Here is a 24,968-nt window from a genome sequence, read left to right on the forward strand (position 1 = left end):
CCTTATAATAAATGCAATCTGCAAATCAGAAGCAGACTCGCTGGTGCAAAAGTGCAAAAATATATCCACCCACGCCCTGGCATGACATAGGCAGCAGAAAGCATCTTGAAATAACACTTCCTCAAGGAGGAGAAAAGCCTCCCATTTCCTAGGCATTGCAACATGAAAATGACAGGCTAAGTACTAAGGGGGACACTAACTCCCGAGACAATCCATGATCTTTCCTGGTATTCGGAGAAATGAAAGGGTGTGGAGGGAAACAGCATAGGCCAGGGACCAGGATCTGCTACATACTAAGGCGACATGCACTTCTGCAAAGGCCTCTCAGCTCCCACCTTGCCCTCCATCCAGTACAGTAGCCAGTGTGGTCCATGGAGACAGAAACAAAGTTCCTTGGAAACTGTTATATTTTCATGAGAGATTCTAGTATAACATAACAGGTCTTCATTTCAAGTATAGTAGGGTTTCAGAGTACATGATTTTAAAATATGAAATATGAACAATTTTCAGTAAATTGTAAATTAAGATCCAAGTTAAGGGGCAATCGGAACTCAGAGGACTAATACCTAACCATTAGAATTGAGACATCTTAAAAGTTATCATGTTAACTTCAGGAGCATATTCTTGTAACCCTAGAGTTTTTCACAAGCAAAAAATAATAAAATTGCCAATTGATCAATTCTCTATCTGGACTGAATGAATGAAATTTCCAAATTTTAAAATTCTGGGTGACAAATATACGGAAGGAAAGACTAAAAGCATCCATTTTCCAAAAAGTCTAATGCCTTAGACCCAGATATAACTGCAGTCACCAGATTATTTTAATAGTAGCCAGTAATCTTAAAACATTCCTATTTATCTGTTCTTCATAACTATATAGAAAGCAAGTCCACTTTAAAAGCAGAGAATAATGATCTCTTAATAAGGTGTCTGCTTAGATTTGTAACTTTATCTGGATTAACTCCAACACTTCAAAACACAAGAATCTTAGTACCTATAATTGATCTTATCATTTAAAAATACTTAAGTGCTTAAAAATCACTCCAAAGTCACATTCATGAATACTGCCACCAGCAATCTACGTATATTATTTTCAACCACAAGTTCTCCAATTTGATATATTTTCTATTGGCATAACACAACAGTATAATGAACAACTTGGGAGCTGGACATTTCTGTCTTTCTTGTTAATCCCTTTGTGTGATTCACCTACAAGACCTACTTTGCAATGGAGTGAAAGAGTTGGAGTGGGGGAACCTCAGTATTTCTCCAGTACTTACTAGAACTTTACTACAGAGATACAAACCCACTGGCCAAAATATGCCCATAATTAGACACTGAAAAGATATACATATGAGAACTTACACGAATCACTAAGAAAAACATTTGGTGTTTCCCTCATTTTAGTTATTTTTTTTCATGGTTCAGAAATTTAATACTTTTATACGGCTGAATCTATCCAGCTTCTGTGATTTCCTTTTCTGCTTCTAAGGTTAGAAATGTATCATCCTTCACAGATCTATCTGATACTCAATTTTCACTGCTTATTCGATGATGTGAAACATTTTATATGAATTTATCCTGAATTTAATTTGGCATTTGGTTTAGGTTGTAGATCCGATCAGCATTATAATTTTTTCAAATGGTTATATGCACATATAATTGAATACGATTTGTTCAAATGGTGGAAATATGGTTTATATTTCCTTTTTTGTTGCTAAATCTAAATACATATAATATTTAAATATATGTACCATATATAGTTAACATGTCTCATATCATACAGATTAGCATTTTTCTTACATAAATGTCATATCCAACAAAAAGAAATGCAGAGACGTATTTAAAATATTCATTTCTTTAGTTTTTCTTCAGGATAAATTCTCCACTGTATACATAAACAGTTTCTTTATAAACTCCATAAATAAAGCCTACTTAGTTGGATACAGTGGCTCATGCCTGTAATCCCAGCACTTTGGGAGGCCAAGGCAGGAGGACTGCTTGAGGCCAGGGGTTTGAGACCAGCCTGGGCAACATAGTGAGATCCCTATCTCTACAAAAATTAAAAAATTAGCTGCGTGTGTTGACATGTGCCTGTGGTCCAGCTACTCGGGAGTCTGAGGTGGGAGGATCACTTGAGCCTGGGAGGTGGAGGTGGCAGTGAGCCATCTTAACGCCCCATACTCCAGCCTGGGCAACAGAGCAAGACCCTGTCTCCCTCCCTCAATTCCCCAAAAGAAAGCTTCATCCTCTCTGTTCCAGTTATGATCCTACACTATGATGTTATAATGAAAGTGACAATAATCCATTGCATTCCTGGGTCTCTGCTACCACCATTAAATGGCAGAAACTGTGCCTTGGTATTTCCTTGTCCTCTGCATGGCCTGGCAGGTGTTCAGAGAACAGCTTTGTGGAAGGCAGGCCAGCAAGGAAGGAATTCATCCAACTCCACATTTGATGGGAAAGAGAGGAATAGTTTGTGATGGCAGCCACACCCAAGAAATCTTCAGCAATGTTTCACATGAAAAATAATTTGCTGAAACCTGCTAATCATGAACAAGGCAATTTGGAGCCAATATGACCACCACATCCCTGGGAGGCACATCTACCTTCAGTCTTTCAATGAGACCCCTCCCACTGGCCCGCTGAGACAAATCTGGTCACTTTTCAGCATCTAGTTCCAGTCTTGCCCCTCCATGACACAGTTCCTGTCCCTCCCAGCCTGTGCATAAGCAATCTGTCACCCAATGCCTTGCTTAGTGCCTGCTGTCAGAAGTAAGGCTTCTTCTGCTACGTAGAAGGCACCTCAGCTGTCCCATCTGTTTGTGAAACTGAAAGCTCTATAAACCAAGCTCCCTAAGTATTTATATTTCCAACATCAAGAAGGATAGGGCTTCACGTGCAGTGATTATTCAAAAATAATTATTTCATACTCAAGAGAGAAAAAGAATATTCTCTATTACTGCAAAAGCAAAGCTCTCAGGGTTGGTAAATGGGTACGAAAATACGGTCAGATGAAGGAGTAAGTTCTAGTGTTCAACAGCACAGTAGTCCACGTCCTCAGCACGACAGTTAATAAGAAGTTACTATACATTTCAAAACAGCTAGAAGAGAAGATTTGGAATGTTCTCAACACACAGATGCCACAAATGTCTGCAGTGACAGATATTTCAAATATTTCAGTATGTAATGATCTGATCATTACACACTGTATGCATGTTAACAAAATATCACATGTACCCCCATAAACAGGTACAACTATTATGTATCAATTTGTAAAAAGTAAAGCTCTCACTTTCCTTATCTTTAAAATTAAAGGAACTGGTCTGCATAATTTCCAAGGCAACTCACAGCTCCGTAAATCTGTGAATCTAAAATTTAAAAATGACCCCTGCATACATTAGCTGGAGAAAAATGCCATACTGCAGAATGCAGGAGCTTCTCTTGCTAATATAATTTCAACCGAGGGTGCAGGCAGGCCTGAGGCACACTGTGTCCTTAGCATTGCTGTGTCCTTAGCCTTGGCATTTGGGCACCTAATAATGCATGCTAATGTGTATAACATCGTTTCTGGATTTTATAAAAGCAGATAATTACTGTAGTAAGAAGTTAGCAAAACAGATAATTACTGTAGTAAGAGGTTAATTCAACTTAAATATTCAAACTAAATTAAAATATTTAAAGTTTTATTACAACTCGTCCTTGTGATAGTTTACTGAGAATGATGTTTTCCAGTTTCATCCATGTCCCTACAAAGGACATGAACTCATCATGTTTTATGGCTGCATAATATTCCATGGTGTATATGTGCCACATTTTCTTAATCCAGTCTATCGTTGTTGGACATTTGGGTTGGTTCCAACTCTTTGCTATTGTGAATAGTGCTGCAATAAACATATGTGTGCATGTGTCTTTATAGCAGCATGATTTATAGTCCTTTGGGTATATACCCAGTAATGGGATGGCTGGGTCAAATGGTATTTCTAGTTCTAGATCCCTGAGGAATCGCCACACTGACTTCCACAATGGTTGAACTAGTTTACAGTCCCACCAACAGTGTAAAAGTGTTCCTATTTCTCCACATCCTCGCCAGCACCTGTTGTTTCCTGACTTTTTAATGATGGCCATTCTAACTGGTGTGAGATGGTATCTCACTGTGGTTTTGATTTGCATTTCTCTGATGGCCAGTGATGATGAGCATTTTTTCATGTGTTTTTTGGCTGCATAAATGTCTTCTTTTGAGAAATGTCTGTTCATGTCCTTCGCCCACAAACATCATTCTCAGTAAACTATCGCAAGGACAAAAAACCAAACACCGCATGTTCTCACTCATAGGTGGGAATTGAACAATGAGAACTCATGGACACAGGAAGGGGAACATCACACTCCGGGGACTGTTGTGGGGTGGGGGGAAGGGGGGAGGGACAGCATTAGGAGATATACCTAATGCTAAATGACAAGTTAATGGGTGCAGCAAAACAACATGGCACATGGATACATATGTAACAAACCTGCACATTGTGCACATGTACCCTAAAACTTAAAGTATAATAATAAAAAAAAAGTTTTATTACAACTTAATATCTCTTTTATTCAAGTGGAAAAGCATAATCAGTAAGGTCCTATGGAACAGATACTATGCTTAAGGCATTTTAACTCATGAGGAAGACCATACAAAAGAAGCCCAGAGGTATGCTGGTAGTTTCCAGTGTTCAACCATGACGAATTCCTTACAAAGTTTAAGAGTCATATTAGTTCTGCAATGTAACTCCTAGCCAGAAAACCTCCTGGATTTGAAGAAGTGCTAGATTGTTTGGTCGGAGCTTAATACACATTATTATATTTCAGTATTTCTGGTTCCACCCCACCTTTTCTATTCAACTCAATTTTTAAAATCTGGACCAAAACAGTTGTTTTCCTTCATGAGGGAACTACCTAGCCACGCATTTGAAAAGAACATGGGAGAGAGAGAGAAAAAAAAAAAGCCCAAGAAGTAGGATTTATTATCACGCTTGAAAATGTCAAGGAAACGGATGAGTTATGACATGTGTGAGTCATTAAATGTATTTTAAAAGTCTACCAGCTCTCGATTGACCAATAGAAGAAAGAGAAACTACATCTATCAGAAAGGATTTCAATTTCAAAGTATTTAACATGCTTAATAACAACCCCAGTCCATCTAACCCCCAAGAAAGAAGTAAGCAAGATAATAAATGATGATGTGGGTTGAAAGTAGGCTCCTCAAAGTTATTATATAGGGAAGTAAAAGTCACTTGACTCACTGTGATCTATAAAAATTAAGCCACAAAAGAAGGCTGTGTAAACTCTAGGAACCTGTGAAAAGCTGATCTGCCTGGGGGAAATTCCAGTCTCTCGCTACCTGGAGGAATTTACTCTGCCCTGCTTACTGGATACACGGCATAATGCTTAACATTAAAACAAACACTGAATGGTTTCCAGAAATACGGAGGTTGTGCAGGCACTTAAGGGAACCAATATAAAGTTTCTGAATACTAAAGTGTAGCAACAAGTCAAAGCAGAGGGAGGAGGGGCCCCTTCCAGCTCAATTTATGATCCATCCTTTTATTTGATTTCACGACCTGTCCCTTCACAGAAATTTAATCACTGTACTCAAAAGTGTCAGAACAGTCCACGGTTCTAAAATTGTCAGGGCATAAAAACCAGGCTTCTTGAAATACAATCGATTCCAACCTCCATCCTGAAAAAAACTAAGCTTCCTGTCAAAACATGGTGATGCCTAGAGACCAGGAAAATGCCCGTTCGGGACACGGCATGAAATCAGCCAGGACATCGGGGCTAACTTTCAGGCCCACTCACATCAGGCCACCTGTCTCACTGAGTTACTCATTTATCCTCCTCTGTATCCTAGTTGGCCCAAGGAAGCCACAGCGGAATAATCAAGAGATTCCAAAGGAGAACTCCAGTGAGAACGTTATACATTCATCATGCTTACTGAGAGAAGATTATTTCTTTTTCTTTTTCTTTTTTTTTTTTTTTTTTTGAGCAGAGTTTCATTCTGTCGCCCAGGCTGAAGTGCAGTGGCACGATCTCAGCTCAGTGCAACCTCCGCTTCCCGGGTTCAAGCAATCCTCCTGCCTCAGCCTCTCAAGTAGCTGGGACTACAGACACAGGCCACCATGCCTGGCTAGCTTTTGTATTTTTTGTAGAGATGAGGCTTCGCCATGTTGCTCAGGCTGGTCTCGAAGTCCTGGGCTCAAGGGATCTACCTGCCTCAGCCTCTGGAAGTGCTAGGATTACAGACATGAGCCTCCGTGCCCAGCCAGCATTTTTTAAAAACATTTTATCACAAATAGAGACAAAAGTCCAGGGCCTGGCACTGGAATGTGGTGAGCGAAGATTATTTCTAAAAATCTTTCAATAATCTCCACCTGCCCAGAAATGTACAGACATTCTGCAACACCTGCTTTTGCTAATATTTTACACATTCCGTCCTTTAGCCTTCTTAATTTTTGATTCAGAGCGGGGCATACACAGCAGGTGAAGGCTGTTTTGGTGCTCTCCCTCGTGCAGGACATGGAATATCATGCTGCTTGGTATGAACTAAGAGAACTAGAAGATTGCAGACAGGATGATAACCTGTCCGAATAATCACCAGCCAACTCTGAGGTGGGTTTCCAAAGTTTCCTTTGACATTTATAGAGGAAATGTAGACATTCTGGTACCTATGTGTAGAATCAGCAATTTTAACACCACCTATGAATTTCCTGCTTTTTCCCATTCTTGCAAATGGCTTAATATAATTAAGAGTTAAAAAGGTAAAAACGTATTTAGGATAGCTAACCTGTATCGCCCACAGTAATATGCAGGTAATTATTTTTATTAAAAAATGTGCTAGATCATTGCAAGTTGTACAAGTAGCATTACCATTTAGATTTGCCTCAACTATATAGAAATATTCATCAACTATCCAGAAACCATCAACTATCCAACATTTATTACATTTTAAGGTAGTTTTTACATAAAGTAAATTTCTTCTGGTACTGTGAACTTTTATGAAAAGATAGCAAGTTTCTTATCAATATGTATTATAAAATTAGAGATTTATTTCAATGACTAGGAATTCTGCCACCAGGCTCAGCCAAGAGAAGCAGCTGCACCATTTACGAAAACTCTCTAAAAGACAGTCTCTTAAAATAAGACATACTCCCAAATATCTCCCTCATTTTAAAGTCATATAGTGTGGAAATTTTGTAGATCTAACACTATATTGTTTCTCAAAAGCCTCAGTCTATCCCAAAGTAACAGTAGACTCAACCACTGGAAATATTACGGCAAAATGACATAGTAAAAAATATGCTAGAAATGCAAGCCAAAATGTTATAAGGCTTCAAAATCAACACAGTAAATATACTTACGAGTCCTTTTCTATAATGCATAGTTCAGGAAGCAATTCTTTTCCAAGACTGCATTTGGTGTTAGGGACAAATACTTAGGAAAGATGAGATGACAGCAGAAAGAGCATCAAAGCTATTTATTAAACATTTCCAGGTATGCCATAAATGCATGTTGTCCTTGTGTTAAATGCCATGCTGATCAAAAAATGACTGTTCACAATTAACCTACTTAACCTCCTAGGGGAAAGACTTATATATTACAGATACCTAGTTCATGAATCAGCTACTTCCATGGACACTTTCATTTAAACCTAACTATGAACCTACGAGCTGGACATTTTTATCCTCAAATTTACTGATGAGGAATAGGCTTAGAGAGGGAGTCTAAGTACTCCAGGACCAAAAGCTAGTCAACTGCAGAGGATGGCCCTTTGGGTCCCCAAAGAAGCCTTCTCTCACCTTCAGGCCAGTGCTGCAAGACACCAAATGAAGTTACCACCTCTAAACTTTTCAACAAAACTGTCACATCACAGGAAGCATTAAACTGCTTTTTGGTTTAACATATACTTTTGAATTGTGCAAATATACACACGCACATTAAATACATACTCCCATTATAGGTGCACAAAGTGATATCATAGTATACACTATGATATACACATAATGTTATTACACCTAACAACGGTATCACATCCTTTCATCTGAAACAGTGAAATAACACTATTTCACGTGGGAGGGTCAAGTGAGATAATGCCTCCACAATGGGACAGCCATACACATTAAGTGAAATAAACAAAGCATTCTTCAAATTGTGAAGTGCTACAGAAACATGAGCGATGCTGCAAGCCATGTACAGTTTCTGTTTACAAACGTATCGGTGTCAACCTTGTGCACTGCCTATCCAACTTTTCAAAACATCCTTGAAAACAGGTGACATTTTAAGATATATGTTGGTTTATTCTAAGACCACATTAAGAGAGAGCATTACTATACATGAGAGAAGGAAGACAGTTGATAGAATCCAATCAGAAACCAAGTCAATGAAAAGAATGTTACTTGTTTTTCTTATCCATTACAATATTATGTTTTATCTTTATTTTTTTGAGACGAGGTCTCGTTCTGTTGCCCAGGCTGTAGAGCAGTGGCAGAAACATAGTAATCTCAAAACTACCGGGCTCAAGCAATCCTCCCACCTTAGCCTCCTGTGTTGTTATGTTTTAAAATAAAGGGGTGGTTAATACATTGATACTCGAGTTATTTTTAGGGTAAAAAAGAGACATCAACTAATATTAATGTCAAAAAATGCCCGTATATTAAAAACGGCATTCTGTAAAAGAGACTCAAAGTTTTCCCAAATGAAAACAATTTGGATATTCCTTTGTTGTTCAATAAAAGGAATTTTTAACCACAAGAGATTACTACACTACTCCTGTGAAGTGTATGTCCACTGAGAGGACAAAGAGGAAAGTCCAGAGAGCTTGAGCTGAAAGAATGCTCTCCTCTCCAACAGCATATGCAGTAGGTGTTAGAATTACTGCTTTTGTCTGGGTGGGCCCTCCTCCCTCTGTTTACATTACAAACTGTGTCAGCAAGATACTGAGATTGTCCCTGAAACTTTCCAAGTAACGAGTGTAATGTTATATACACAGTAGACCTTGAGTACTTCATAACACCAATGAGATTAGAAAACTGGCTCCTCAAACTTGTAAAATGCAGAGTTTCACAGTTATTATGCACAAAATGGCATACAAAGGGGGCACAAATGCTGGTAAATGTTGGTCCAACTTCCTCAGAATAACTCTAATGCAGTTAAGAGGCTCAGAACCAAACCAAATAACCCAAAAGCTAATTTATAAGAAAATAACTAAGTTACTCACTAAATGACTGCTAATGACTACCACAGACTGAACTGGTAAATTCTAACAATTCTGAAAATTTTTAACTGATTATAACTGATGACTATATGAATGAATTCTTGTCTACTGACAGTGATAGACCAGGTGGAAAACTTATCATCACAAGGGTTTCCCCTGTATTTTTTCTAATAATTTAGTTGGTTAACATTTTTTGGAGTCATGTTACATTTTAGATTTAGTCATGGCAGGATGTTTGGGAGGCACAGATAAAAGTACTCAACAACTTAATCTTGTAATAAGGTTTAAGTATAGCTTATGAAATATGAGCACACTGTCAAATGAATCCCGAGTGGTATTCCCAAATCTAGGAAGACTTTCCATATCATTCCACCACCAAACTGCAACAGATTCTAGCTAATTTTTCATGTAAACTTAATAATGTAATGTTCTTCAGACCAAAGCAGTGGATATTTGAAACGCTAAAAAAGCTTGGTGGCAGCCAGACTGTAGACGCCCAAGTGAATGTTTTCCTTCAAGATAAGTAAGGCGGTGGCAGCTGCTGCCTAAACTTAACACCCCTGTCCATATGAAATGCATACAAAGTTGCTGAATGGAGCAGGCGGTTTTGTTATGTGACCAGTTTTGGTTTTGTTTTTTAAAGAAAAATCGTTCTGCTTAAAAGAAAACCAGCTTACTAACTACGTACTAATTTATGTATGTGCACAAAAATACATACATATGAAAATGCAAACTACTGTTCACTAGTTGGAACTTACTCTCCAAGAAAAGCCCTTTATTCCAGAATTTATATTCCCCAAATGTGTAGAAACTTGTTTTTCACTACATAGTCCTTGCGAGTTAGAATAGCCCTTTTAAGCAAGGTACACATAAGTTTTAGTTTATTCGATTTGTTTTCTAATTACATTTGAAAGTTCAAACTAAATGAGTTTGAACTTTTTTGAGTTTAATTGTATGAATCCCTTTGTCCTCCACATCTGAACTGCAAAGTGATTTCAGTTTTTGGTAATATAATTGAATAGTTACCAAACTTTAGGAAATATATTTTTGTCAATCTTCATGAGGTAAGTGGTCCAAGTTCAGCATGGAATTCTGTTGCCCAACAAAGCCTACAACTGTCATGATGGTAATTTGTTGGGGTGGGGGTTAAAGGCTCCTATAATATCGAAACTCTGTCAAAATTTGTACCATTGTGTAATACATGGTATAGGTTCAGACCAAGAGAAAGCACTTAGCCATTTCCCAATGGAAGAGTTTGAGATAATGAAAGAAAGGAGACACATGGAAGGAAAGAGAAGAAGAAAAATAAATTTTCATTAAGCATCTGATTGTATCTTCAAAATGATGAAAACCAATGATGGAGGAGTGATAAAGTTTACTTGAAAGACGAAACATATTTCTGAACACAAAGCAATAAAAGACAATACAATTCTAGAGTAATACTCAGACACTCACTTTTCAAAATCACAATTCACAAGTGAAATCCAAACAGAAAGTCCCCTAGACATTTACTAATCATATCCTCAAACTGGCAGTCACATGAAATTCAGGAGAAAAAATATCCAATTCAAAATATAAGGAGCTTGTTCTTTAAGAGAAAGCACTCACTGGCTAGTGATTACTAGTAAAAGAAACCAAACTGATTAAACTTTTCATCCCACTCTAAACCACGAAAGCTGCAGAGTCATCATATGCCTGGTCGATGGAGCATGCAGCTGTCTCTCTGTATTCCATTTCACTGAAAGGGAGCGATCAGGAACAGAGAAACAGGAAGGCCAGAATCTGTTCTAAGGCGTCTATTTCTCCACAGCTGGAGACAGGGTACTTACCATTCTATATACAGCATCCTCGGCTTTGACACTCAAGTGCGCAGCGTTAAATTGCACGCCATGCCATCTGACCATTAACGAGTCCCCATCAGCTTCCCCTAGCCTTGGGCCATAACCCAGTGTGCTTTAAAAACGCATCTGTTAGTATCTTAGCAGTGCCGCTTGTGGGATAGTAATGTCACTATCCCACAAGTGACACTACTGTCGTTCAGTATTACTTAATGGGACAAAAAAACAAAGCAAATTATGTAACAACGACTCACCTGACCTCCTATAGCAAAAAGGCCATGACAGATAATCAAATTCCACTAAACTTTACGTTCACCTATTTTAACTATTAAGAGACGAAACTCAGGTCCTTTGCAATATCCTCACCTTTCCGAGAACTGATTATTTTTAAAGTGTTGTCACAGGCTATACTTGCAAGCAGCTTTTTAAATGCATTTCCAACATCAGCACGTTGCGGCACTGACTTGCTTTTTGGCAGATTAAAGTAATAAATTTTATTCCAAATTCTTCTATTCTGAAAAATAAAAACAGGGGGAAGGTATCTCTGTCAAAGAACAGACAAAGTTCTTTGACTTTGAGGATCTACAGAAGACATTTGCAGAAATGGTGTTTTGCGCACCAAACACTGGACCACAAATCATCGTGCCAGAACTCGGCCAAACATTCAGATCCGCTGGCCTGAAGCAGGGAAACTCCCAGAACAGGGGGTGAGGTTTTATTTTGGTTACGCCGCAGAGTAAGCATCGAGGTTGAAATCAGTAAACACATGTAAACCCGCCGTGAACTCACCGTGGTGTCAGCTCCCGTGGAAACAGGGCTTTTGGCGCTTTTCTCCTCGGGATTCTGGGGAGCTTCTTCCGGCCCCCGGGTTACAAGAATTCTAAAATGCTGCTGCCCCGCATTCTGATCCTGCCTCATCTTAAATGTGCACCCCTGGCCCTGCGGAGTCCTCTCCGCGGAGTTCGTCCTGCGGATTTCGGGAGCCATCCTGCCAGCCCGAGGCGGTGCCTCTGGGGCTCCCCGATCTTCCGTGGGGCTCCCTCGCTCGCTTCGGGGCTGCGTGGGGTACGAGGTGCTCCTCTCCAGCCGAATGCGGGGATACCTCACCAACCTGTCCCCCTTTGTGCCCGTGAAGCCAAAGTTGAGGTCACTGCCTGGCCCCAGAGTGCCTTGCTGGGGCTGCTGCAACTGGAAGACAAAACACCGCTTCCCGGAGCTTCCAGAAGCATCTGGAACGTGCTGCAGGGACCAGCGCCTGGGCTCTGCCGCCGCGGGGCCGCCCTGGCCATCGGGGCCCAGGGGCAGCAGCCTCACCTGGCGCACGTCGGCGCTGGAGGCACGGTGCTGGATGCGCAGGCCCGGGGCGGCCTCCTCTGCGCAGTCCACGGGGCCCGGGCACCGCACGCGGCGGCCACACGTGCCGTTGACCTGGAGCCCCGGATCCCGGGCTGCCCTCGGAGGGGAGCTCCCGGGGGTGTCCCTCGGCGAGGGCTCCCGGGAGCCGCTCTGGGGCGAGGCCCTCGTGGTGGCAGTGGCGGAGGCCTGGTCCCCAGGGTCGGGCGTGGCGCACGGAGGCCCATCGTCGGCGCCCTCGGGCGGCCCGCACCCGTCCGTGGCCCCCGCGGCCTTGCGCTGCAGGGAGATCTGCACCGAGGAGCTGCACGTGGGGCGGGCGTCGATGCTGGTCAGGAGCTGCGGGATGAACATGGACGAGCTCCGCTTAAGCGCGCCCACGCCTCCCTGCAGGCCTCCGCCGCCGTCGTCCCCTCCGTTCTGGGCGAAGGGGTGCGGGCTGCTTCTCCGCGGTAGGGTGTGGAATGCCATGAAGAAGTCGTCTTCTCTCTCCTGGTCTAGGATCTCTGATTCAGGGGCTGTGTTGCTGCGACCAGAGCCAAAATGAAACCGAAGCCGATGGGCCATGGTGACCAGGGGGGCCAGGAGGGCGAGGGCGAGGGCGAGCGGCAACAACAGGCCCGGCACTGCCAGAAGTCACAAACCAAAGACACAAACTCCAAGAAAAAGTGTCCCATCTGCCAAACTGTTAGCACTGCGGCACCAGGAGCGACAGATAGCAGAAATAACCCAAGTGGCAAGCGGCATTCCAGGCATGATTGGATAAGAGCAAAAAGCTCTCATCCACACTGTGACAGAGGGTAGGGTGGCCAGAACCACATGACCACGCTCTCCCCCTCCAATGCCAGCTTCTGGACTTAGAGGAGTTTTCCCCCACTCGCTCTTTTTTTTTAAACAGCAAGAGCCTGAAACAGCACCTTCCCAGCTGCTGCTTTTCCATCAGAAAGGAGTGGCCCCAGCAGGGCGCTCTCACAGCTGACTAAGGCAGCAAGCACACTGCAAGCCACGCTGCTATAAATCTAAACCACATCACATTCGCAGGGCATTTCTTTCCCAGCAGAGCACAGCACTGAGACTCTGTCTAACCAGTGCAGGGACCTGGCATGCTTAACAGCACACACGGTATTTCCCCACCTTCCATCACACGGAATAATGACAAGTAAAATATGGCTTGGCCACCGAGTAAACCCCTTCCCAAGCATCGGATACCATATTTCTGTTATTTATGACATCACTACACTACCAGGATGGAATGCAAACTAATAAAACAGTACTATAAATACAATTACACACCCTACAGAGTTAGTGTCCGTTTAATGCTAAATAATTAGACCAGGATCTACAAGTAACAAAATAGCTAAGTGGAGGGGAGGGGGTGCGACTTGCTACACAACCAGTTGGCCAAGCAGAGGCCTCCTGCTATCACAACATTTTTCATTTAAAAGGTGTATATGTGTGTGTAGCTCACATATGACTGGCAGACACAAAAGTGTCTCCTCTTCGAAGAGAAAAGGAACCCAGCTGGAGAAAACATTGTCTCCCATATGGCAGGTAGGAAAGAAAACATCAACCAAAAAACAAACAAACAACAAAAAACAAAAGGAAAATTGAAGAAGGGAGTGCACGTGGGCCTTTTTTTTTTTTTTTTTTTGGTAATAATTTAACTTAAATACCACACAGAAGAAATCCTGCCTAGAGCTGACTGTTTTCCAGTAAGAAGTCAGCAATATTACCACAGTTGGGACACAAATATGGAATCTTGCTATGTTTGAAAAGGACCAAAAAGGGCCTAAGAAATAAAAGGAAAAGTGCACACTCAAAAAACTGTCATCAGATTTGTTTTTTAGCTTGGAAATATTCTGTATTTTAAACTTACTATTTTCTATGATCCAGAAACATCAATTATTTAACAAAGAGGTTTATTTAGAGGGGGTAAAAAAAATAGGAGGGGAAAATACCAAGCTGTAAGAGTGACAAAAAGTTTATTTTAAAATCTGCAACGCATTACTTTGTCAACAGCTCTAGCATCCAGGATGTGGCAGATTAACCCTGCGTTTACATACATCCAAATCTGTTTTCTAAAAGCATGTGTTTTAAATGCCAAAAATGACCTCTATGAGAGAAATGGGAGCTAGTCTGTGTAATGCTAGAACTTCCAAGGACTACCATAGCCACGTATTGTCTCCGCTGGGTTAACAGCCAACAAAGAAAAAAAAAAAAACAGCAACACCAGCATTCTTTGCATGGTAACCACACTGCAGATGGCCTGGGGCAAAACTAGGCATCAATATTATAAAACACAATTTTTCAGATACAGCTTGTATTCATACAAGATTTCTTAAAAGTTTTGTATTCTAAGACCTTTTTGGTTTGGAAGTATAATTTCAGACCCAGGGCAAGATCACCTCAACTACTGTCATTATTTCAGATATGGAAATGGGAAACAATTTTTTAAAAGTAAGTTTCTCTTAATAGAAGAAAATAATAAACTAAAACACATCAAACAAGAGGCCATTTTTCCTCGAATTTGGCCCTTTCCTCATGTTAAAGAAGAGATATTATACCCAATAACTGGAGGATAAGGATTAGTCTACAGACCCCCCATGTCTCCAGGAACGTACCGCTATACTACTCAATACTGCCTAACTCACCTGGTCCTCACTGGATGAGAGATGGAGAGACAAGAACTGCACCCTCAGCAGAATCTCTCATCCGATCTCACAAGAAAGTACTTTTATGCATACAACAAAAGTGGTTTAGTTACACTGTACGACTGTTCATCACCCAACATCCCATACTTTAATGGAAAAGATACTAGGACGGTAGGCCAGGAACTGTTAGTTTTCTCTTTTGGAGAATAATACCAATCATATGAGATTCAATACATTCCCAAACTACCACTGGGCTGGGACTTAGGAGGCCAGCAGGTCAGACCCTGGCACCTCCACTGACTGATGTGTTTGTGTAAAGGCTCTAGACCTGGTTCTTCTCATCTATAATAACAGGAGTTAAATGAGTTATTGTATAAGGCTCCTCCAGTTCAAATATTCTATTAATGTCCAGCTATTAAAAATCTGAAGTTCCAGTTGAATTCTGCAGAAAGGATTCTTAAGAACACCTTTTAACCAGTCAACATACCATACAAGTTTCAGTGAGGGTAAATTTGAGAATGACTGACTGCACTGAATTATAGTGTCACTTCTGAAGGTACCTTAAGGATTTAACATGATAGTGTTCATTTTCATAGTTGGAACACCTGGTTCACAGCTACTTGATGTACATGTTTTAGTTAGTTAAGAAAGCAAAATGTGCTTCAAAAATTCCATTTCTAAAATGAAATCTGGCCAGGCACGGTGGCTCATGCCTGTAGTCCTAGCTATCCTGGAGGCCTGCTTGAGCCCAAGGGTTTGAGGTTACAGTGAGCTACGACTGCACCACCGCACTCCAACCTGGGCGACCGAGGGAGACCCTCTCTCTAAAAAAATTAAAATAAAAATAATAAAATGAAATCATAATTATTTCAGTTATGTATGTATCGATCTTCATAAACATATTATATATACATCAATCTATATATAAAATGTTAGTTTATATCTGTTATATGCCTCAGGCACATCTTTGTTTCTTTAAAGGTACTTTCTAAGGTTCTCTCTTGAGAAAGCAACCACTTTTAAAATACAGCTTGACTTTACCTGCTAAATGTAGATTCACTTTTTGCTATACATTGTTAATTAGATTGTTATTTTCCTCGAGAGAATTACCATAGATTTGCTACTGAATGCATCCCAGTATTATGGTCTGGCTTTCATTTAAAAACCGAGCAAAGTTTGTTTACATTCCTGATGGCCTCTTTAGAGATCTGCCTACCATTCTGTATTCCCAACATTAGAGCATGAGCATATGGGCTGATACTATCACCAGTGGCTTTCATTAACATTAACTGCAATAAAAATACACACACATACAAATACATTTTTTATCCTAGCAACATAAAAGTATTTGTTAGGATTTTGAACATCAAGCTAGTAGTGGGACAAAAACAGTCTTCTTTTTGGGCACATATACTGTCATAAGTACAACATAAACACAAAGTTTTAAAGACGCTGCTCTGAAAATCCAGTTAATAAAAAAATGAAGCAAAATTCAAATACAGGCATCCACTTACCAGTCTATTTTCATCAAATACTTCAAATAGGAGTCTGTGATTAGATGGGTTTACCTATAAGGAACATAAATAGTATTTTTTAAATGAGCAGGAATCATTTGAACAGCGACGTAAGGAACAGAAAGAATAACATACTGCTTTACAATGCGCCCAACTCAATTGTGTAATATGAACAATTATCCTACTGTTCTGGAAATTCTATGTGTACTAAATCAAATTTCCTATTACTGATTTCTATATTATTCTGCCCCGAATTTAGGCATAGCAAAAGAAGAAAAGGCTCTTAGCTGTTTTTCTAAAATAAGAAAGGATAGTTGTAAATAGCTTTAAAGAGTTCCTAACCTCTATACAAGGCATTCTCATGACTGTAGATCAAAAAATGTTATGCCTGAGGATATTTCTTAGGCCTGATAGCAGTAATAGTAATGATAAAAATAATGAAGAAGATTGTAATAGCTTACGAGCGTGTGTGTGTGTGTGTGTGTGTGTGTGTAGAGAGAGACACACACAAACACACAGACAGACAGAGACAGACAGGGTCTTGTTCTGTTGCCCGGGCTGGACTGCAGTGGCATGATCATGGCTCACTGCAGCCTCAACCTCCCAGGCTCAATTGATCCTCCTGCCTCACTCTCCTGAGTAGCTTGGACTACCATGCCTGGCTAATTTTTGTATTTTTTTTTTGTAGAGATGAGGTTTCACCATGTTCCCCAGGCTGGTTTTGAACTCCTGGGCTCAAGCTATCTGCATGCCTTGGCCTCTCAAAGTGCTGGGATTACAGGCATGAGCCACTGTGCCCAGCCTGTGCACTTATTTTTTAGGCACTGTCTTGTTATTAAATATCAACAATCCATGATCTCATTTAATCTTCACAGCAATCCTATGATGTATAACTATCACGCAATTTTATAAATGAGGAGCCGAGACCCTGAGGTTCAGTGAAGTAACTTGCCCAAGAGCCCACAGCTAATGTGTAGGGCAACCAGGATCTGCACCAGGTCTATGCTGCCTGTCTCCAGAGCCTAGGCTGTGAACCACGAGAGAGACCTGGAACTGTGAGGCAATGACAGAGCTACTGGGCTTTCCATATCTTTTTGCTTCCTTTTCTTTACCAAACCTCACCAAAATGGCCCATATCATCTTCCAAACTCAGGTATCATTTACTAAGCACCAACCATGTGTGTGACATAGAGCTACATGTTCTCATTTACATCATCGCATGCAAATCCTTGAAACAACCCTTCCAGGTAAGGATTCTCTCTCCTATGTGAGAGATAAGGATCCCAGGGAGATTGAGAGTCCTCAGGTGGCCTTTCCAGAGTCACAAAGGCTCTAAATGGTAAAGCCAGAGAGGTGATCTAGGCCCTGGCTGCTTCATGGTGGGGAATGCATGAAATAACACTTGACCATACAAGCACAGAGAGCTCAACTTGTGCTTCTGGTCCCGTGGTCTGTCTGCAGCCTAGTGACAGAACAAGCAGACAGGGTTTCCTGTCTGTTTAGAAGTTCTATGAAGGCTCACACTGCTTACCAATGCAACCACAGGCTACAGGCAGGAGCTGGCACATAATAGGCACTCAATAAAGATTTGTAAAATGAATAAATATAAAGACTTTAAGAACCTGTAATCCCAGCACTTTGGGAGGCCAAGGCGGGCAGATCACGAGGTCAGGAGATTGAGACCATCCTGGCCAACATGGTGAAACCTCGTCTCTACTAAAAATACAAAAATTAGCCTGGCGTGGTGGTATGGGCCTATAGTCCCAGCTACTCAGGAGGTTGAGGCAGGAAAATCACTTGAACCTGGGAGGCAGAGGTTGCAGTGAGCTGAGATTGCGCCACTGCACTCCAGCCTGGTGACAGAGTGAGACTCCATCTCAAAAAATAAAACCAAACAAACAAAAAAAACCTTAAGAAAAACTAACAAAAATAGAACTTAAATGTGCCTACTGCCAAGATTAGCTGAAAAAAGTATGAGATGTACTAACATTTGCATAATTGTGGCCAGTGTTCCACTGAAAGGAGTCTAAACACTTTGGAGGTTCCCAAGTGGAAAGCTGTATTTCAGAGTTAACTAAAGGCCAACAGCATCTATCAGCTCCTATTAGCTTTTCAGTCCTCCACAGGGTAATTTCAAATACATCTGGTGGAGGCTGTACATAGGTTTTCACCAAGTATGAAAATATCAGTGCCATATTTCAGCTCTGAGCATAATGGAAAGCAGATGCTGTATGTAGTAGTCCAAGTTTGGAGCACAAAAAATACTATTGCGATTGAGAGGAAGAAATCAGGACCAATTATAATGGGCAATTATATTCCATGGCAATACTGGCCTTTGGAAATCTGCACTAATCAGAAGACCTGGATTATTTCTGGAGGTAAGCAGTTTTTAATATCACAGCTATACAATTAAGATACCTTCATTTTGAAGAGAAAGCCTTTTCTTTCAATTAAATAGCTGAGCAGTCTAATATTTCCAAAATGTCAGTAGTAAAACACAGCAACAACCACAAATGCTCAATAAGCAGAAATCTCTGCTAATTCACACATTTCAGTCATTTCGACATATAGCTATTCTAAGTATTAAATATAAAAGGTTGAGGAAATCTTACCTAATTTCGTTGTATTTAGATACCAGAAGTAATTTTATATTATACACATATATATGCACTCAGTATTTCAGTTACCAAAATTTTCCTCCCTAACTAGAACATAATTGGTAATTTGTATGTTTCTTTTTAATCATGTTGCCTCTACTGTTTTACTCTCTCTAAAATATTTTGTAACCCGTCTCATAGAATTAAACCATTCTCATAAATGATATTTTATCTTATTTCTTAAAGAAAGGTTTGAATTCAAAAGATGAAACATGGTGTTTGGATAATTTTCTTTTGACTTCTCCAAAACACTCCCCAATGAAACAAGTCCGGATTCTGTGACCACTACACTTCTAGTCTTTCAAAATTTGGGACACATTAGGAGGCTACCTATTTTTCATCCTAAAAGGAATTTCTCGTTAAAAATTTAAGAGCTTTTCCTCAAGATGAATTGACTGTGATAATCGACCTAGACGCATCAATAACAATTATTACCAAACAACGAAAAACTTACCCTGAAATAAAATTCTTCATTCCATTTTGGGTTCAGCGTCTGGAAGAGAAATTATCTTGTAGTATCTTTTAGTCTTTCAAACATTAGCAGTTACTAGTACAATACAGTCTACATATTTGCTTAAACATTTTTTTGATTAAAAAAAGCTAAGAGAAGCATTTAGTCAATTTTGAGACTAGCGTATAAACCAAACTGGAGGGGGAGGGAATGTATTTATGAAACAGATGCTTCATAGATATGAAACCTTAAACTGCTTCTATCACCAGAAGGAAAAACAATAGAGGCCTGGAAAGAGTCATCGTGAAAATATAAAAAATTCCTTCAAGAAATTAGCATTGATATGATTATTCTACCAAGAAGGAAATGAACTTTGTTGACTTCCCTCTACCTGCTACAAATCTGTTTTGCAGAGTAATGAAGCAGATGGGGTAAAGTGGAATGTGTTCATTGTTTATATAAATATTGAAATCTTAACATTTTATAGAGAGCAATACTGAGGATCAGATTTTATAACAACATCAAAAAAAGACCAAATATAAACCAAAAGTGAATTATTTTTTTCTCCAAAAATAACCAGGTTAAAAAAATACTTGCCTACTTATCCTTCAGTCTTCCTCTCCATTCATCTATCTGTTCATCTTTCTATCAATCTACTTAAATATACATCTCACAAGGAGATGGCAAGGATACCTTTGTCCTCAGCATGGAAGAAAGGACTGCCAGATATCCCCCAAAACTAAGAGGAAGCATGTTCTAGGAAGGAAGACTGTACATGTGTGTTCATGCATCTGCACATGCATAAGCCTCTTAAACACAGCTCTTAAAAATTGTATGTAAAAACTGGAGACTGAAAAATCATCACTTCACCAACAGCGACAGATATTTTTAGTCCAAATGATACGTATCTTTATCAATCTATTTCCTTTAATAGATCAGTTCAGGGAGACGAAAAAAAATCAATAGAGTGCAACATAAAAATAGGAAACACAGAGCACACACAACACTGAACCGGCGTTTTAAAAAATTCAGCACTTTCCCCACCCACAACTCCACAGTGAATTCAATCCTAAATAATGGGGTTCATACTTTTCTCCCATGTGAATGAAGCCAAGGATGGTAATGAGCGAGGGGAGGGGAGTGGAGCAGCAGGCCTGGCCTGCCTCTGGCTGCAGTCCCCGAGGGCAGCTTCATGGAAATGCACATGGGAAATGACAGGCGAGGAAAGCAACAAGACATGAGAGTACAAAACGAACGAAGAACCAGTCACAACACCGCAAGGAGAGGAGGATGACGGCAGTTCTCGCACCGGAACGCAGCAGAGGCATACGAACCAGGAGGCGGGCAGCAGGAGAAGGAGAGCAAACCCAGCTACAGAGCTACTCCCTCGACCGTGGAAAGGGAGGGAGAAGGAGGACCTCCCTTTGGAAGGAAATACATTGCAATAGCCCCAGTCACCGGCTTTGGTCCTGGCTCCACATCCAGCAGGCGACCAAGTTTCCCAGCTGCCTTCCTGGTGAGCCTTCTAGACAGCCCCCACTCGCCTAGAAACTGAACCAGCAACAATGCCTAACACAGGGAACAATGGCCTCCGTCCCTCACAGGCATCCTCCCTGCTAATCAAAATACTGGCTCCTGTTTGCAAAACAGATTTTTAATGCCAGTCCCAATGCCAAGTGGAGGACACGCTGCAGTTATGGTTCCTTACACAAAAGGACCTGGCTGCATCCTGGGTGCCTGCATGGCAGCAAGACAGTTACAATTTTTTAAAGCACTCATGCTGTCCAGAAAATGTTCAGCAAAGTGTTAGACTATCTAAGCACCCGCCTCTAAAGGAGGTAAGGAAAAAAATCATAGTAACCCATAAATAATACTAAAGCACAGATGAAAGGGGTTTGTTTTGGTTTTTGGGTTTTTTTTTTTAGACAGGTTCTCATTCTGTCACCCAGGCTGGAGTGCAGTGGCATGATTATGGCTCACTGCAACCTTAACCTCCTGGGCTCAATTGATCTGCCAGCCTCGGCCTCCAAAAGTGCTAGAACTACAGCCATGAGCCACCGCACCCAGCCAAGTATTTTTAATAGAGAACATGCATCTTCAATAAAGCCTCCAAATATAGGGTAAAAAATATTTACATATATATATATATTATTACATATGTCTATAAATACATGGAGATAGGCAAATTAAGACATACTTATTGGCCAGGCACTGTGGCTCACGTCTGTATTCCCAGCACTTTGGGAGGCTAAGGCGGGTGGATCACCTGAGGTCAGCAGTTCCAGACCAGCCTGGTCAACATGGCAAAATCCCACGTCTACTAAAAATACAAAAATTAGCTGGGCATAGTGGTGCACACTTGTAATCCCAGCTACTCAGGAAGCTGAGGCAGGACAATCACTTGAACCCGGGAGGCAAAGGTTGCAGTGAGCCGAGATTATGCCACTGCACTCCAGCCTGGGTGACAGAGTGACACTCTGTCTAAAACTAAATAAATAAATAACTAAAAGACATACTTATGGGAACAAATTTTTAATGAAATCATGTACATAAAAATTAGGAAAATAAGATATATACATACATTTATAGCTTTATTATTAATATATTTTCTCTATTTCCATGTAGCTAACCAAGTATTTTGCTTCCTTTAGAAATAATTGTTTCAAGTTAAACTATTCCTTGTGTGCCTACCAATTCCACAAACAGCTCCATTTCATTAAATGTATTTTAAATTACTTTAAGTTTCTTTGTGAAACATACAAAGACAAAAACAAATCCTTGTTTTTGCTGTATTCTGTGCAAGAAAAAATGTTACAACTTATGACATTTTCAGGATACTGTTTTTGTAGGCATTTAAGTAAAAACCTGAATCACTATCTTGGGTTAGTACTGAAAAGTCTTGGAAAACTTCTAGATTTAATACTGAAAGATGCTTAAAATGAAAATACAGTATAAAAGACAAAAAGTGGGTTGGGCACAGTGGCTCACACCAGTAGTCCCAGCACTTTGGGAGGCCAAGATGGGTGGATCACCTGAGGTCAGGAGTTCAAGGCCAGTCTGGCCAACATGGTGAAACTCCGTCTCTACTAAAAATACAAAAAAAAAAAAAAAAAAAAAAAAAATAGCCAGGCATGGTGGCGGGTGCCTGGAATCCCTGCTATTCGGGAGGCTGAGGCAGGAGAATCACTTGAACCCAGGAGGCAGAGGTTGCAGTGAGCTGAGAACGCGCCATTGCACTCCAGCCTGGGCGACAGAGTGAGACCCCATCTCAAAAAAAAAAAAAAGATAAGAAGTGATGCACTAGTATATGGCAGCTCCATTATAATCTCATGGGACTATCACTGTGTAAGTAGTCCATCCTCGACCAAAAAGGCGTTACGCAGCACATGACTGTGCATAATTGGCTTAAATTATGACTTAAATGACGTTTGGTTAAAGATCGACACCTACCTTTTTAATTGTTTTTGTCTGGACCAAAGCAAGTTCTCTATTCTCATCCGCTACGTACAATGAAAGTTTCACGTACGGATCACTGTAAGAAAATATTTCAGATTTAATAGGATTATACTTTTCATTGAAAAGAGAAAACAGTGGAACCTAAATGAAAATGCAAATATCAGTTAAAGTCTCAGCTTGTATTATTTCCACAAAGTAAGCAATAACCTTTTTAACATATCTACTAAGTCAATACACTTGGAGTAAAGTTCCTATCAAAACCAGTGCCAATAATGTTTACTTAGAAGCTAAAAATATATATAATTTTCAAGACAGAGTCTGAAAAGATTACAAGAAAGATTAAAAGGCACACAGATTTTCTTCAGACTTTACAAAATTCAGCTAGAAAATTTGGTTTAGGTCTTATCCATATTCTTATTTCTAGCGTCTAGGTAATTAGTGGAGGTAAAAGAGCCATTGTTCATGTGACCCCACACCTACCATTTTACAGATTAAAAACCAAATCAAGGCTGGGTGAGGTGGCTCACACCTGTAATCCCAGCACTTTCAGAGGCAGAGGCGGGTGGATCACCTGAGGTCACGAGTTTGAGACCAGCCTGGCCAACCTGGTAAAACCCCGTCTCTACTAAAAATACAAAAATTAGCTGGGCATGGTGGCAGCTGCCTGTAATCCCAGCTACTGAGGAGGCTGAGGCAGAAGAATTGCTTGAACCCTGGAGACAGAGGTTGCGGCGAGACAAGATCACGCTAATGCACTCCAGCCTGGGCTTCAGAGCAAGACTCTGTCTCAACACCCCCCCACCAAACAAAAACAAAAACAAAAACAAAAACAAAAAACAAAACCCTAGAAAACTAAAGCCTAGAAAGTCAAGAGAGATTTGCCTAAAGTTATAAATTTGAGTAGTCTAGATTAAAGTTCGGGTTTCCTGACTACAAGTCCCAGAATTCCTTATACACATCACATTATATTTAATCATTATTTCCTTGGGAAAGGAACTTTTAGCAAGATGTGTATTTCAAAGTATTACTTACTGTGGACTATCTACTAAGAGGTTAAGTCTAGTCACACTTTCAAGTATTGCTAGCCCTGGGGTAGCTCAAACCTAATCAAAATATCACTTTGCACGAATTTAGGGTATAGAAGAATTTATTTTGTTTCATACTTGAGATCCTGAAAATCATAAAAAGGGCGCTCATGTATTCGATCTCTAAATTCTCACTTTTCTAGTTATCTATAGCCAAAACTGATTGCTATCAATTCATCAGATTAACTTTATGTAATTTGAGAACTGCCCGTTAGTGGCTATACTATGACTATTAACCCTTATTTTGCAATGTCTAAGATATTTCCAAAGATTACATCAAGTATCTTAAAATGCTGAGACTGTACTGATTTCTATTTGATATTTCAAATAATAAATATGCCATGAAATCCTTTCACAAGGAAGTATGATAAAAGTTTGGTAGTAACAAGGCTATACTCAATATCTAAAAAACAAATCAAAAGTCTGAAAAATATTGTTAGTACACGTGTGTGTGAACACGTATTTATTGCCCATAAGATGTATCTTAATGGAAGCTACAAAACATCTCCTAAAAAAATTAGCAACACGATTTGTTCAGTTATACTCCATTATGAGTAAATATTTTTTATTTTTAACATTATGGTTTGGAAGGTATTAGTTAATCTCGCCTCTTTTCTGTAAACTGTAAACCTTTATTTGGTTAAATAACATCTAAGCGGATGCCCCTACTTCTCCTTCTATGGACACCCTCAGCCTTAGAAAAAGATGGATCA

General features: G+C 40.2%; 1 protein-coding gene across 16 annotated transcripts in view; it reads right to left on the reverse strand.

The window, feature by feature from the left end:
• The window catches only part of NEDD4L (NEDD4 like E3 ubiquitin protein ligase), a 367,577-nt gene that overhangs the window by 134,625 nt on the left and 207,984 nt on the right, over window positions 1-24,968 (reverse strand). For all 16 annotated transcript variants that reach the window (XM_030810341.1, XM_030810348.1, XM_030810349.1 and 13 more), the window contains 3 exons: window positions 23,165-23,246; window positions 19,718-19,756; window positions 16,607-16,660 (listed from right to left, as the gene is read on the reverse strand). In XM_030810341.1, the coding sequence (XP_030666201.1) occupies window positions 16,607-16,660; window positions 19,718-19,756; window positions 23,165-23,246 (175 nt within the window). The remainder of the gene's footprint in view (window positions 1-16,606; window positions 16,661-19,717; window positions 19,757-23,164; window positions 23,247-24,968) is intronic.

Source organism: Nomascus leucogenys, chromosome 4 (assembly GCF_006542625.1).
Source record: "Nomascus leucogenys isolate Asia chromosome 4, Asia_NLE_v1, whole genome shotgun sequence".
Taxonomy (NCBI): Eukaryota; Metazoa; Chordata; class Mammalia; order Primates; family Hylobatidae; genus Nomascus; species Nomascus leucogenys.